This window comes from Mycteria americana, chromosome 3, assembly GCF_035582795.1.
Source record: "Mycteria americana isolate JAX WOST 10 ecotype Jacksonville Zoo and Gardens chromosome 3, USCA_MyAme_1.0, whole genome shotgun sequence".
Lineage (NCBI taxonomy): Eukaryota > Metazoa > Chordata > Aves > Ciconiiformes > Ciconiidae > Mycteria > Mycteria americana.
Genome location: NC_134367.1, coordinates 36,055,951 through 36,070,619, shown reverse-complemented (window position 1 = coordinate 36,070,619; position 14,669 = coordinate 36,055,951). Strand labels below are relative to the sequence as shown.

The 14,669-nt window shown below is 36.2% G+C and overlaps 1 protein-coding gene across 11 annotated transcripts in view; it reads left to right on the top strand.

The window, feature by feature from the left end:
* The window catches only part of COL12A1 (collagen type XII alpha 1 chain), a 106,591-nt gene that overhangs the window by 53,312 nt on the left and 38,610 nt on the right, over nt 1–14,669 (top strand). For all 11 annotated transcript variants that reach the window (XM_075498207.1, XM_075498210.1, XM_075498211.1 and 8 more), the window contains 16 exons: nt 128–260; nt 361–387; nt 699–841; nt 3,285–3,414; nt 4,292–4,431; nt 5,537–5,666; nt 6,360–6,502; nt 7,541–7,670; nt 8,607–8,749; nt 10,316–10,445; nt 10,639–10,758; nt 11,378–11,524; nt 12,347–12,463; nt 12,922–13,068; nt 13,539–13,613; nt 14,166–14,305. In XM_075498207.1, coding sequence (XP_075354322.1) covers nt 128–260; nt 361–387; nt 699–841; nt 3,285–3,414; nt 4,292–4,431; nt 5,537–5,666; nt 6,360–6,502; nt 7,541–7,670; nt 8,607–8,749; nt 10,316–10,445; nt 10,639–10,758; nt 11,378–11,524; nt 12,347–12,463; nt 12,922–13,068; nt 13,539–13,613; nt 14,166–14,305 — 1,995 coding nt within the window. The remainder of the gene's footprint in view (nt 1–127; nt 261–360; nt 388–698; nt 842–3,284; nt 3,415–4,291; nt 4,432–5,536; nt 5,667–6,359; nt 6,503–7,540; nt 7,671–8,606; nt 8,750–10,315; nt 10,446–10,638; nt 10,759–11,377; nt 11,525–12,346; nt 12,464–12,921; nt 13,069–13,538; nt 13,614–14,165; nt 14,306–14,669) is intronic.

Sequence of the window (14,669 nt, the reverse complement as noted above, 5' to 3'; positions counted from 1 at the left end):
ACAGCCACTTGCAGTGATGTTACTGTGTAAAAAGTGACTCAGTTATATCCCACTTTCTGTTTGTTTTGTTTTGTTTGTTTTGTTTTTATTTATTTTTTCTTTTTACTTTTTTTAATTTCTCCACAAGACTATCTTAAATGGGGATGAGAATAGTTTGGTCTTTGAAAATTTGAATCCAGATACATTATATGATGTCTCAGTTACTGCCATCTATCCTGATGAATCAGAAAGTGATGACCTCATTGGCAGTGAACAAACATGTAAGTAAATAAAGGGTTTCTGCATGTTGTTATTCATAGTTATTAAATCAGAAGGCATACACATACAAAAATTCTGAAAACTCTTTCTACTTTTTTCTAGTACCCTTGGTACCTATCACCACACAAGGTAAGAATCTGAATTTCCAGGTATGGTATTGTTAAAGAAAACTCATAGCTGTCTTTTTCTAAACTGTGAGAAATGTTGACATTAAAAAGCTGAGATCATTTAATAAATATTATTGTGTATTTGGAAGAATACTAAACACTAGATTACCACATGTTTATTATTTTACAAACATTACAGTTTATGTTGTCTTGTACTTAATACGCTCTGCTCTTGGTCAGGCATTCATGCAGCCGTAAAAGTATGAATGAAGTGTTTGTCCCTGCTTTTTGCTTGAATTACATATTTATTCTTTTCTTTATTACGTTTCTCAGCGCCAAAGAGTGGCCCACGAAACCTTCAGGTGTACAATGCAACTTCACACAGTTTGACTGTGAAGTGGGATCCTGCCAGTGGTCGAGTGCAGAGATACAGGATCATTTACCAGCCTATCAGTGGGGATGGCCCTGAACAGTCGGTAACTAATTTTGAAGTGCTATAGTTATTCAACCTTAAATGATGGTTGTGTAAAGTAATCCATTAGAATAATTTATTGTACATATTAATCACCTTTTAGGTGAAGATTTATATTTATAGTGAATAAGTATATATTCCCACCTTTTTCTTTGTCCCCTTTGAAATCCAAGATAGAATGCTTTTTATGGAGCAAAAATAATTTTGGATACAGCCTGTTTTCTTGAAAATCACATAATCTATATATATAACTAGAATAAAGTTAAAATGTGTTGAGGAACAAGTCAATCAGCACATGAGACTACAAGTCACAGATATATAGTTATCACAACAATCAATAATATGAACTACCATGACTACTTCCATTGTTTTCATAGTGTGGTTCATGTGCTATCACAGGGACTTTGCTGTGGAACATACTGTGGACAGCTGAGACTGTCTCTTACCACGCTAGGGACAGAATAACCACCCAGAAGCGGCAACTGCAAAAAAGAATCCATGCGAAACCTATGCTAGGGAAGTGTTTAAGGTATTTTAGTGTCTTTTAATATGTTTGAGCAGCTGTAATGATAGGGAGAGACAGTACCGTATGATCAGCCAACTTTCCCTGTGCCGTCAGCAAGAGCTGTGTAGACTACTGGCGGCCTATGCAACACAGCCTGGGAATAGTAATTCAGTCAGCCTGTTTATCAGAAATGTGTGCTACTTAAATATGCCCTATTCTGCAGTGGGAGGCTGTTGTGGTTACTGCCAAATGACTCAGAGGAACAGTCTTAGATGAAAACCACACTCATTTAGCTTGTTCCTGTAACTGGAGATCACACATGTTCAGAAGCGTATCTAGGAATGTTTACTTTAGAATCAGTTGGATACTTATGCACCCATTTTTACTCTCTTCTGAACAAGATGCATTTGAGTTGAGGTAATTAACTGTTGTATTAATTGACTAGTTGAATGCAAATTTAGTGAGAAATCACTAGAATAATAAGGAACAGAAGTAAGGCTAATTGATATCTGTAATTAATTGGTGGTACTGGAATTTAAAAAAAAATATGGGCATTCTGTTGAAATTTGTGCAAAGAATAGACTTAATAGACTTAATTATTCACAACTGGATAGAGTCCAGCAGCAGCAGTCGGACAAGACACCTCTTTTTGAGGAGAGCACACAGAACACTCATGCTCTGTTCATGGCATTTTAATGTCCATCTGCAAATAATTCTCAGTCATGTGACAGTAATTCCTTGTCTGCTTTTTTTGTTACTGTGCTGTTTGATTAAACTGCAGTTGCTGGGTAGACAATAGCAGTGTCCCCACTGAAATATTTAAAATAGAATTTCTAGCAGTTTTTTATTGCTCTGTCTGACATTTAATGGCCTCAGCACCAAGAAAGAGCACAGGTGGTTTGAAGACAACTCTGCAAAAACTGCACACCAAACTCCAGAGACAATCATGGTCATTTATGGTCAGGCAAATAGATACTAAAATATGGAGGCAGCCATGATGGGATGCTAAAAGCATTTATGCTTTGCACTGAGCTTTGTACACTTGAGTACAAATAAAAAGTTTCCTTGTAAATTAAAATAATCTACTTCTATGAAATATGGAGATGTATAAATGATTTCTCATTATCAGTTCTTCATCATTAGAAGCTTTTAAGTGTTATGACAAATGCATTAGCTGAATAGGTGTTGAAAATGTGCAGATAGTCTTAAAAGTACAAAGGATGCCCTTGAGCAAGTGTAATTTCACACAATTAAAAACAAAAAAGCTCATGATTCACAAATGCTGAAGATCTAAGTATTATTCTCAGTGCACTGTAAATCTTTTCCTTGGTGGAGATTATGATCACAGGATTACATGTAAAAGAAAAATTGAAATGAAAGATATATCATGATTTTAGACTCTTAACAAAGATGTTTTAGAAGCTGAAGTATCATGCTGTAAAGTTTTTGAAATCAAGGAGAGACAACGTTGATATTGTATCAAATCTACATTAGAGATCTACAGAGTGTTGTAATTTATTCCATGCTTGCATTCTACCTGAGAGTGGAGCATAAAAAGCCCAATTCAAAGTCTCTCAAAATGAATAAAAGACTTTCATTGATTTCAATATGATATAGTCAGAGGCAATGTGGAGAAACAGCTCTGTGCTGGCACAGAACTGGCAGCTGATATATAATTGTGGTTATTTGCAAGTTTGAAGGTCTTAAAGAATACTGGCTTTGTGTCATTGGACTCTGTCTAAAGTTGCTAAGATGAATATGTACTAAATATTATTATTGTTCAATGTCTACTGTCACTGTCAGTCACAAAAGCATTGCAGCATATGATATATCATAGCGTTTTCCATTCTGCATCAGATGTTTACATTCTTCACTATAACAGTGAGCATAAAAGGGGCACCATAAAAGGTATTTTAATCCTTTTTCTTTTGTTTTACTGCAGACTATGGTTGGAGGGCGGCAGAACAGTGTGGTGATACAGAAGCTGCAGCCTGACACACCATATACTATTACTGTGTCATCAATGTATGCAGATGGTGAAGGGGGACGAATGACAGGACGAGGCAGAACCAGTAAGTAACTTCTTGAGATCATCTTCTCAGGTGCTAAACAATATTGCTTTTTGAATTAGCTGAGAAAAACTTCTTGTGGTGAAATCCATCCCATCTGTATTTGTCATTTGTCCTTTGATGGGTTTCAAGTATCTAAAGTAAGAAGGCCTGTCAGTCTACTGGCTGTAGAGAAACCCTGGACCGCTACCTTAGACTGGATGCCCATCTTTTAAGGCTGAGAGAAACCCTAATGCTACTACGGAACTTCTTCCTCATTTTAATCTGTTTAATTGTCTTATGCCACAATTTAGTAAACAGCTTAAAGCATCTGAAGGCATGTGACTCTCATATGTGTGCTGTTAAATATAAGTGTACTATTTTCCTGTCAGCACTTTCGGTTCAGAGGCTGACCTTTACAGTGTACACTTTCAGACTCTACCATTTTATGCTGATAGCACTGTTTTGATCCTGCTATTGAAAGCACTGAGTGATTTGCTACCACAGACATTTCAGGCATAAAAACAAATTCACTTTTTAAAATTAATTAATTAACTATAAATTTATTAATTAATTTGTACTTAGTTTACTTTTGAGCCTGCAATGGAAAGTCAGACATGGCAATGTGTTTGGTGAGGAATGAGGAAAACAATCCTAATGAACTCACCGTATAATTCTAAAATAGCGTCCAGAAGGAAATTTTTCTTACTATATTTAGCATTCCTTATGCTTTTGGGAAGGGCTGAAGTGTTCTGATTAATGAAGACAAACAACAGTTAACATGAACTATTACAGCTGTTGTTTTTTAAATTTCCTAATGATACATTAGATAGGCATGATCTGACAGCACGGGTGAGAGAATGTGGCTCCACATTTCTGACAGCTCATTGATCTGTTTCAGAACCTCTCACTACTGTGAAGAACTTGCTAGTTTATGACCCAACCACCAGTACTCTGAACGTTCGATGGGATCATGCAGAAGGAAGTCCTCGCCAGTATAAAGTGTTTTATGGACCTACATCTGGAGGTGCAGAAGAAATGGTAAATACCTTGTGTGGATATCACTAACTGTCTCAGATGAATTGCAGCTCATGGTGCTAGTGAGAGAAATACTGTTGAGTGAAGTAGGTCTTGTTTGCCTATGCACTAGCTTTTTTTCTGTTCATAGTTACCCTGGAGAAAATGCAGAGCACCTCCATGAAAGTCAGTTACTCCCATATGTATTACAGATGTTTGATTTTATATAGTAGATCTTCAATGATTAGTTCTTAGCACAGGGATTTAATACCACACACAATTCTTTGTTTGTTTATTCTTAAGGCAGTATGTGTGAATATAAAGCTGACTTCAGGGTGTACAAAAGGCTGTAAAGTCAGCAGACCTCATTTCTAGCTGTTTTTACTGCTAAGAAGTCATGTGACTGGGCAGTCAGCTGGGATGATATTTGTGAAAGCAGAAAAATCCACATAGGTGTCTTATTCTAATCGCCTGAAATTACTTAATTGCTAAAGAGCTAAAACAATCTTGAAAATGGGAACCCTTGTTGCAGGCTGGGAAAATATTATTCTTTCCCACTTGTGTTTCTTTTTCCACAACTGTGCGATTTGATGTGCCTGTGAAATGAGGACTACATGAATTGCCACTGTTTCAAGAGCATCTGGAGTTCTACTGATGATAAATATTCTTAAATGCTGTGGAGTTTTACTTTGTAACATGAGCCGCTCATTACTTCTTGTCATTAGCATGTTGTAGTGTTATGTAATGGGGTTTTTTTTGATTCAGAAAGTGACCTTTCAATGCCTCTAAGCTGCTAAATACTAGTTACTAAAGAGACCACTGCAGATTCTGCTCCTGTTACTAAGTAGACCAGGTTCTGGACCCAAAAGTGAAGATAGCTGTAAGGGATTGTATAGGAGAGCATAGGACTTAACCATTTTTGTTAAGTCCAAGACAGAACCTTCTTGAAAGGCAATTCCAGAAGATACCATGAACCCTGTTACTTCAAGCTTCACCTTTTATAAAGTTTTTATCACACCCAGTCTAGAAATGAGATGTGGTGGAGGAGTAAGTGCGATACAAAAAAAGCTTAAACTTTTTGCATATTTATGTAAATGTCATGCCCCTACCTTTCTTTTTAAATTTGTAGACCACAGTACCAGGAAACACAAACTATGTCATCCTGAGGACTCTTGAACCCAACACACCTTACACCGTAACTGTGGTTCCAGTTTTCCCAGAGGGGGATGGTGGACGTGTCTCTGACACTGGAAGAACTTGTAAGTAATACAGTCCTTTTCAAGAAAATGTTAGGATTTTTTGTGTGAGTGGCTCAGATCATTAGAAATTGATTTTACACCAAATGTGGAAGTTTATTTTCCCCAAAGCTAAAACATAAGTGTAAGAACTTCTGTTTACCTGCTAAGTTATGGTTGCAGCTCTGTAACTTATTCTGTTTTCTTTGCTTATTTGGGTGGAGGCTTTTAGTCCACTTATCTCAGGCAAGCTCAGCTCTAGTGTTGTGCAGTGAACTCACTGTTTACTTTCACACAATAGTAAAATTTTAATTGTAGTGCCAGTAGCAATACTGGTGAACAAATGGCAAATATTGGTGTTAATCCATGCTAACGTCCATACCACGTACTTAAAATTTTCCAGGGAGTTTGAGCTCCTAATGTCCACATGAGCTAAATGTGTAGTTTGTGGCTACTTTTCATACCTGTCTGATCAACAGTAGGGTAACAAAGTGTTACGATCATACCTTCAATTTGCAGCATAAACATATGTACTTTGCCCCCTGGCAGGATGTTTGTAAAGACTAATCACTGAGATTCTTAGATTTGTAGATTTTGGGGTAACTAATGTGTTTATCTTGGGCTGATGCACTTTTCAGCTTCCTTTGAGCACAGTTGTAAATTCAAGTAGAACTTACGTAAGCAACTTTGTAAAAATTTAAATTATCCTTGATCTAGTGGAGAGAGGAACACCAAGAAACATTCAAGTTTACAATCCCACACCAAACAGCATGAATGTCCGATGGGAACCTGCTCCAGGTCCAGTACAGCAATATAGAATTAATTACTCTCCACTGTCTGGCCCGAGGCCATCAGAATCTGTAAGTAATTTAGTTTTTGTACTATTCCTTAAAAGTGTGTGGAGGATATTGCTTCCTTCAATGAGTGTGGAACAATAATAATAAAATCAGGCCAACTTCTGCCCAGGAGTGTCCTTGATGCAAACACTGTATCTACAGGAATTTAGTCCATTGTAAATAAATGCTTAATTTGGTGAAATAAAAGAAATAAGAAATAAGACTCTCCCATTAAAAACTGAATATTGAGGACTGAGTATCCTTTATCATATTGCAGGTAAAGATGAGTTAAAATACCACCCCCGCCCTTTTTTTTTTTTTTTTAAAGAGAGAAGGAAACAACAAATATTTATTAGGAAATGTTTAATTATGAAAACAGATGCCAAGTTTATGTGATTTTACCACTAAACCGTCTGCTTACCCCAAATCATTAGTGTTTAAGTAGGTCTTGGTGAGCAGTGAAGTCTGGATAGGGGTAAAAATTTGCCCTCCAGATGTGAAATAAGAGTTCTTGGATTTGTGTAGAAATAGGTGCAGTTTTACAGCTAAGCCTGTGAAGGTGCTCACACAAAATGTACACCCATATTGTACATGTACAGATGAATATGTTTTTATGTAAGGAATTGTAAGAATTTTTAATGACTCATTTGCATCTGTAAAGTAAAACTACATATTACTTCACACATGAGTGGGAACCTGTCTGTTAGTACCTGTTAGAAAATGTCCTTTATATGTCAGTAAACCGTGACGGAATTTATTTTTTTGGTTTCTGTTCCCGAATGTTTCTTCTTTTTTTCTGAACTATTTTTATGTAAAATGTAAAAAATAAAAATTCCATTTGCAGAATGAGAGCTCCTTATGTATTTGTCATTTTTTTTGCACATGCTCTTGAAATTTTATCAATATTATATGGTTATTTTAAACTTGTATTATTTTTCTTGGAAAATGTGCAGCATGATCATGTTCCCAATTTCTCTATATTTCATTAAAATTGTTCATTCTAACAAGACCTGGTATAAACTGAAGCTTTTTTTATATAGGTGCCTTTTGTTTCTGTTTTAGATTGTGGTACCAGGCAACACTCGTGATGTGATGCTGGAGCGCTTGACTCCTGACACTGCTTACTCAATAAATGTTATAGCTCTGTATGCAGATGGAGAAGGAAATCCAAGCCAAGCACAGGGAAGAACATGTAAGAGGCAGTCAGTACTTGCTTCGTGAAATATATGTCAAAATTGATGTGTGAAGAATTTATAAAATTGCTTACAATCACAAATAGTGTAGGCCATTCGGTGCAACTCTGAGATCAATGCATCTGAGTTATGGCTGAAGCAATTATAGGCCTACATGGAAGGGAGCTTTTACTGTGTTGTCTGGCAGTTGTGGTACATGCATAATCACCAAAGTAATTTTCACTTGTGAAATAAGCCTAATTTGAATGTTTAAGAGTTTAAAAGCTGTTCTTTAGAATGTGATTACAGATAAATAGCAATTTGTCTTTTGGAAAAAAAAAATTGCACATTAAGATGGATAGAATTTGCTGTCAACAGAAAAAAAATGTGCTTCACATTCTGTGTTCTACATGATAATTGTATATGTCAACCTCCCCAGATGTTTGGTTTTTGCTGGAGATGCCTAAAGACCAAAACCTCCTTGTTATAACTTAGCTTGTGGGATCTTGGTTGGCTTACACTTGGCTTCTTTAAAATTCATTCTAGAAATAACGTGTAAAGAAACTGTCTATGGCAATAATAGGTCACCTCTTGCTGCTTCTATGCTTTCTCTGTTAAATCCCCATATTAATCTAAAACTTGCAGATGTGACAGGCTTTAGTTATACTTGTCTGCAAGAGTCTGAGAAGCAGAATGTATGTAGATGCTCACTTTGCACATCCCTCTGATATTCTTTCCCTTCTATACTGTTCCAGTTCCCCCAGTTAAGGCCCTATTTCTATTTAAGACCTTCAGGCACTGCTATATTATCATTGACTAAATCTACCTCCATATGTTTATTCAAGGTTTCAGGGAGGGCCCTTAGCTTTGGCTTCAGGGCAGCATTTGAATCAGTGAGAGCGACACTGAACTGGAAGAACATGCTCCTTATAGCCTTCTGTATTTTCTTTCTCTAGTGCCTCGCAGTGGTCCAAGGAATGTGAGAGTGTTCGATGAGACCACAAACAGCCTTTCTGTACAATGGGACCATGCTGATGGGCCAGTCCAGCAGTACAGAATCATTTATTCACCCACTGTGGGAGATCCTATCGATGAATATGTAAGTTCTCTAATTTCTTAGTAAGCACTGAGATGTTCTCAGTTGACTCTTTAGGTTACAGAAAAACAAAGACACCTGTTTTACATGTAGTACACTTTGCATGCTCTATGGGTTCTTTGGTCATTGTTGTCAATGCCGAGAAGCCATGGTTTGTATGAAATAGTGTTGTGGTTTGTTTTTTTTTACCCCACAAAGTCACAGAACATATACAGTTTAATGAACCAACTTGTAAAATAATGTTAAATATGTGAGTCACACATTTGAAGATTCTGAGCAGAACCTGCTTCCTGACATTTAGTTCAAACATTGTGCTACAGTGAATAGCCAGCTATTACTTCATACTCTATTCATTATGAAGTCAGTGTGCTAAAGATACAGAATAAACATAAGTCTGCATTTTATAAATTGAAGAGAGTTGGCAGAGTTTAATAAGAAAGCAATGGTAACTTTGATTCAGCATCTAACTTGCTTTTGTAAGGTTCAGTATGAATTGTAAGTGTTTGTGTTTAATTTCCTGCAGCTTAATGATAGCACAAGTTAATCTGATGCTTATAAAATTCTCTGAGTGTTTATAGGAAAGCCAAACTCAGATCCTATAGAGGTCAATGACAGAATTCCTGCTGCCTGCCACCAGCCAAGATGTAACATGTATAGACTGCTATTTAAATGCTATTACTGCTTATATATTATTGTATAGGGCATGCTGAAAATTCAGTGGTTGAAAATTCCCTACTGCACCTGTTAATCAGGACATACATATTTTTCGACACACATATTTTTCAACACACATATCTTTGCAGGAAATATTGGACATTTCATAAAAATAGCAAGTCTCAAACAACTGAAAATTTTTATCAAGTAATAATAGAAAATGTTGACTGGCACATGCTTTTGAAATAAATACCTCAAGTTACTTTCTGTAGTTTCAGTGCTTAATGGCCATTTTATGGAGCAGTGTCACTTTTTGGATTATACCTACCTTTTCATTAGAAGTGACCAATAGTGCATGGCTGCACCAGGAGGTTGAGGAGATTGAGGGATGCATAAACAGGCATGTTTTTACATATCAAAATATTTAGAGCTTCCTTCTCAGACTAACTGTTGTTTCTGCCAAGAAAATGATATCCTAAAATGAGGATTATGAAAAGGTAGAAATGAAACTAATATGTAGTATGAATGACTTTGACTTCCATCCCTGTTTTAGGAGCTTTTTCCTCTCTTATTCTGTCTCCAAACACATCATCATGACTTTTTCCTTTCTGTGAGGGAACAGTACTGAAATCTTGGTAAGGAACTGCAGCATCTCAGTCTGATGTGAGGGTAGGGACTGAAGAGTCAATTTGATTTATCTTTTTGTGCTGCCCACAGTGTTTTATAATTTAAAATAACAAATATTAATAATTGTATATAGGCTATAACCCTTAAGATATCCTGAACGACTTTATCTACAGTGGACATAAAAGAAGCGCGCCAAATGTCAAAACAAATTTTTAGTTCTAGTTACTGTCATTATTGATCGATTACAGGACTGTCAGTTTGTTTACCTCTGTTTCTTTTGTGTTCTAGACAACAGTTCCTGGGATAAGAAATAATGTGATACTACAACCACTTCAATCAGATACGCCATATAAAATTACTGTTGTGGCTGTGTACGAAGATGGAGATGGTGGACAGCTGACTGGAAATGGCAGAACTGGTAATGAGTTTTAATATTGTATATTCTTTTTTAAATTTAAGGCACATATTCATTGAGCACTCCAACACTGTTAAGGTTTCATTATGTTAATTATGTCTTTGATATGATTATTACCTGACAGAGTTACAATGTAAGTTTCTAGCTGTTGAAAACCAGTCACTAGTCTAATTAGAATGTTTTTCTTTCTTTTTAGTTGGCCTGCTTCCTCCTCAAAATATGTATATAACTGATGAATGGTATACACGATTCAGAGTTTCCTGGGATCCTTCACCATCCCCTGTTCTTGGCTATAAAATTGTGTACAAACCTGTGGGTAAGAAAACCTGTTCATTCTGAGTATACAACTTTCAGAACAGTGAGTGGCTAATGGGAGATAAGAATAGAAATCATATATATTGTGATATGTTTGTGTTAAAGGATTTATTTATTTCCTTTTTTTACCGATTTTGATGGAAGTTAAGTCTTATTATCAGTATTTTATAAGAAGCACAAACTATCAAATACAGTGTTTCATACATTCAGTTACAGAGACTGAATTGTACAGTTAAAATTTAATACAGTGACTAGATAAAGTCCTGGACCAGACTTGGTTTTCCTCTCTTTAATACCTCTTTGTCCTTCTGAGGATATGAACTGGTGTATGTGAGATGAGTATTGGACATATATTTAGGTACTAATGACCTTCGGAACCTACATACCTTTCTATAAGTTGAATTAAACACAAACATTGCACAATAGCTTGTAAAGCTATGTGTATGTTCTGTTTGCAACAACCCAATATGCTAAAATTTAAGAAATTAGTATGTTTTGTTTTCGAAGAAACAAGATTAACAACTGATGACATGTAAAAGACAGTGGGTAGTTTTGTAGCTCACCTAATCATGAACCTTTCTCTCTCTCTGTACTTTCTTAATGCTTCCTTTCTATTCAAGGTTCAAATGAGCCCATGGAGGTTTTTGTGGGAGAAGTGACTTCTTACACATTGCATAATCTGTCTCCCAGTACTACTTACGATGTGAATGTTTATGCCCAATATGATTCTGGAATGAGCATACCTTTGACAGATCAAGGCACTACATGTAAGTGAAAATAATTTTGTTGTAGTCATGCTAGATACATATGCTGATCTGAGATAAAACTGATTAAGAGACGATTTTTACAGCTGGTTGTTAGAAAGTCTGAATATCCTCTCATGGAGAATACTTATCATCTGCCCGTGATGTAAATCTTAAAAACACTAAGCTTGGGAACAGTAATGGAAATACAGTTTTAAGTAATGATTTGATGATATAAAATTTTCTAGTCTGCTTCCTAAAATTTTATTCAGTTTTAGTTGGAGTCAATCTTTAACTGTCTCCAGGGTACTACAGAATCTAACCATGCTAAGCAGCTCTAGGCTTTTTGCTACTCTGCCTTTATCTCACAGGAACGTCCAGTGATTGAAACTTCAGCTTTTTGGAAGGAGATGATTTTGTTGATGGCCTCAGCTAAGAAACTTCCAAAAATTTCTTCAGTTAAGATAAATCAAACAGCCTGAGTTTTGTTGACTCAGTACATTCTTTTGATACTGCCATATATATGAGTCACATTCCGATTTTTGGAAGTTTCTTATTTTATAAAGAACTCAACTTACTTCATGTGAAAACTCATAAAACAGACTGTTACCCAATACAGGAAGGGTATCAGACTTTGGGCCTTTGTAAATAGCTAGGCTGGGATCTCTAGGGCATAACAGAAAATGAAAAGATTTGACTAGAACTGCTCTTTCCTTCTGTGAGTATTTAAAAAAAATCAAGTTCTGGACCAGCACTACTAATATAATTTTCATTTTGATGTGCTTCATTTAACATCCATTACATACTGTGTTCCAGAGAGCAATTTATCTCTTTCTCTGTTCACAGTATACTTGAATGTCACTGACCTAACAAGTTACAAAGTGGGTTGGGATACTTTCTGTATCCGATGGTCAGCTCATCGGTCAGCAACTTCCTACAGACTGAAGCTAAACCCAGCTGATGGTAAGTGCATTTTATTTTTTGCATTTTCTGGAAACATAATTGTCTTAATCAGTGACAGCACCACTTATTTGGGATGGTGGCAAGCCTCCCCACCAGAAGCCATGATGCATCTGGTTGAGCTTTAAAGCTCTGAACATAACCTGGTTTTTTAGAGTGGTGAAAAAGCTGCAAAGAGGGAGTGCTGCTTATTGTCAAGTTAACATTCTTTAGTGGGAATCTGCTAGTTACCTGGATTTCACATGGACACTGGAATGTAGTTACTCTTCAGTATGCTCCAGGGTGCATAATCACCACATAATCTTGGTCTAGAAAAGCTTTCATGGGACAAGAATAAGACTGCTGTCCCATCCACTCCAACCTCCTCACAAGAGGACTCTAATTTCTACACTTATTTGCAAACATAATAAAAGGGAAATAGTGGGTTCTAACTTTCTTTCCATTGGGCTTTGTTTTGACAGGTTCCAGAGGACAGGAAATCACAGTACGTGGATCAGAAACAAGCCATTGTTTTACTGGTCTCTCACCAGACACAGAATACAATGCTACTGTCTTTGTTCAGACCCCTAACCTTGAGGGACCTCCAGTCTCTATGAGGGAGCGTACAGGTAGGTAATAGATACTGTGAACCTTAAGTTTTAGCTATAGGACTTGTCTTGTTTCAGCTATAGAATTTGTCTTGCTCCTAAATGGCTTTCAATATATCTTTTAAGTGATCTTTTTTCCTCTTTCTCTCAGTGTAATGTCAACTGGATTTTATGAGGAAAAGAAAAATTAATATGCTCTTCTTCAAACCAAGTGTTTCCTAGCACTTGGATGAAAAATTTGGATGCTATATCAGAGTGCAGTGTTACTTTTGTAAAAACATTCCTGTTATAATGAAAGCGTGTACCTTTGTTTTAACAGCAGCTATAATCTCATTACTCTTGTAACACAAGAAATTTTTCCTTGCCGATTATACATTGTTTAGGTTAGTGAGAAAAGATTTGAATCTTTCTGTGTATATAATATATAACCTAGAGTTTTCCCTTGAATGAAATAATTTATATAGAGAAAAAAATATATTATTTTATTTCAGTTCTCAAACCTACAGAGGCACCAACTCCGCCACCTACACCTCCGCCACCTCCCACAATTCCTCCAGCTCGGGATGGTATGTTTATTTGTAGATTTATTCAGTATTTTTACATAGTCGTTGCACTGCTTCAGGGTTTAATTCTATTTTTCATAAGTTTAAATAGATTTAAAACTACCATGGTGTTTTAGGGAAATGAAGTTTGAGACCAGTTTCCTAATGCCATCCAATTGCTGTTGAGCCTTACTGTACTCCAAAATTTCCTGGTTTAGGACAGCAAGGTGCATACATTTGCGGAAAAAAAAATAATATTCTATAGCTCTGCAGCAAGTCTGTGAGCTTGGCCCTCAGCAGACAACTCATGTTTTATGGTAGCTGTTCAGAAAAGAAATGTCATTTAAAACATTTGCATTTGATTACTGAACTCTTCCTAATTTCTTGCACTTTTCTTTGAAAATTTTTAATAAATGCTTTTGAATTGAGCATAAGCCATCTGCCAGGTTGACTGCGTGGTAATAGAAGTTTGCTGAATATTTGTCATTCTTGAATTTTCAAATTTTGAAGTAATGCTCTTTATTTAACAGTGATATGAATGATGTGTTTTAACTGTTCCTTTTCTTGGTCTTTCAGTATGCAGAGGTGCCAAAGCAGACATAGTATTCTTGACCGATGCTTCCTGGAGTATTGGTGACGATAACTTCAACAAAGTAGTGAAATTTGTTTTTAATACAGTAGGAGCCTTTGACTTGATTAATCCTGCTGGAATCCAGGTAGGTTTGTTATTTCCGTTGGGTACATTTTGAAGGCAAACTAACGATGAAGCTGAATTACTAAAGTTACATCTGATTTTTCCTTTCTTTCAGAATGCTGTCATTTTGTTGTATTAGATTGTTGTACAATGCAAGTGTACATGTGTACATTAACAATTATTTATGAAATATATTGGGCATTTTGTAAATACAAAGGGAATCCAGTCTATCCTGAGAGGTTACTATTCTGAAAGACAAAAGTTGCAGTGTGTGGGAATCCTCCAGGCAGAGAAGCTGGGGTGATGTATGGTCAATGTATGGTTAATTTTATATTTTTATTTCTTTGTATAGAGCATCAACAGCTGGCACAGTGCCTAGTTGTTAC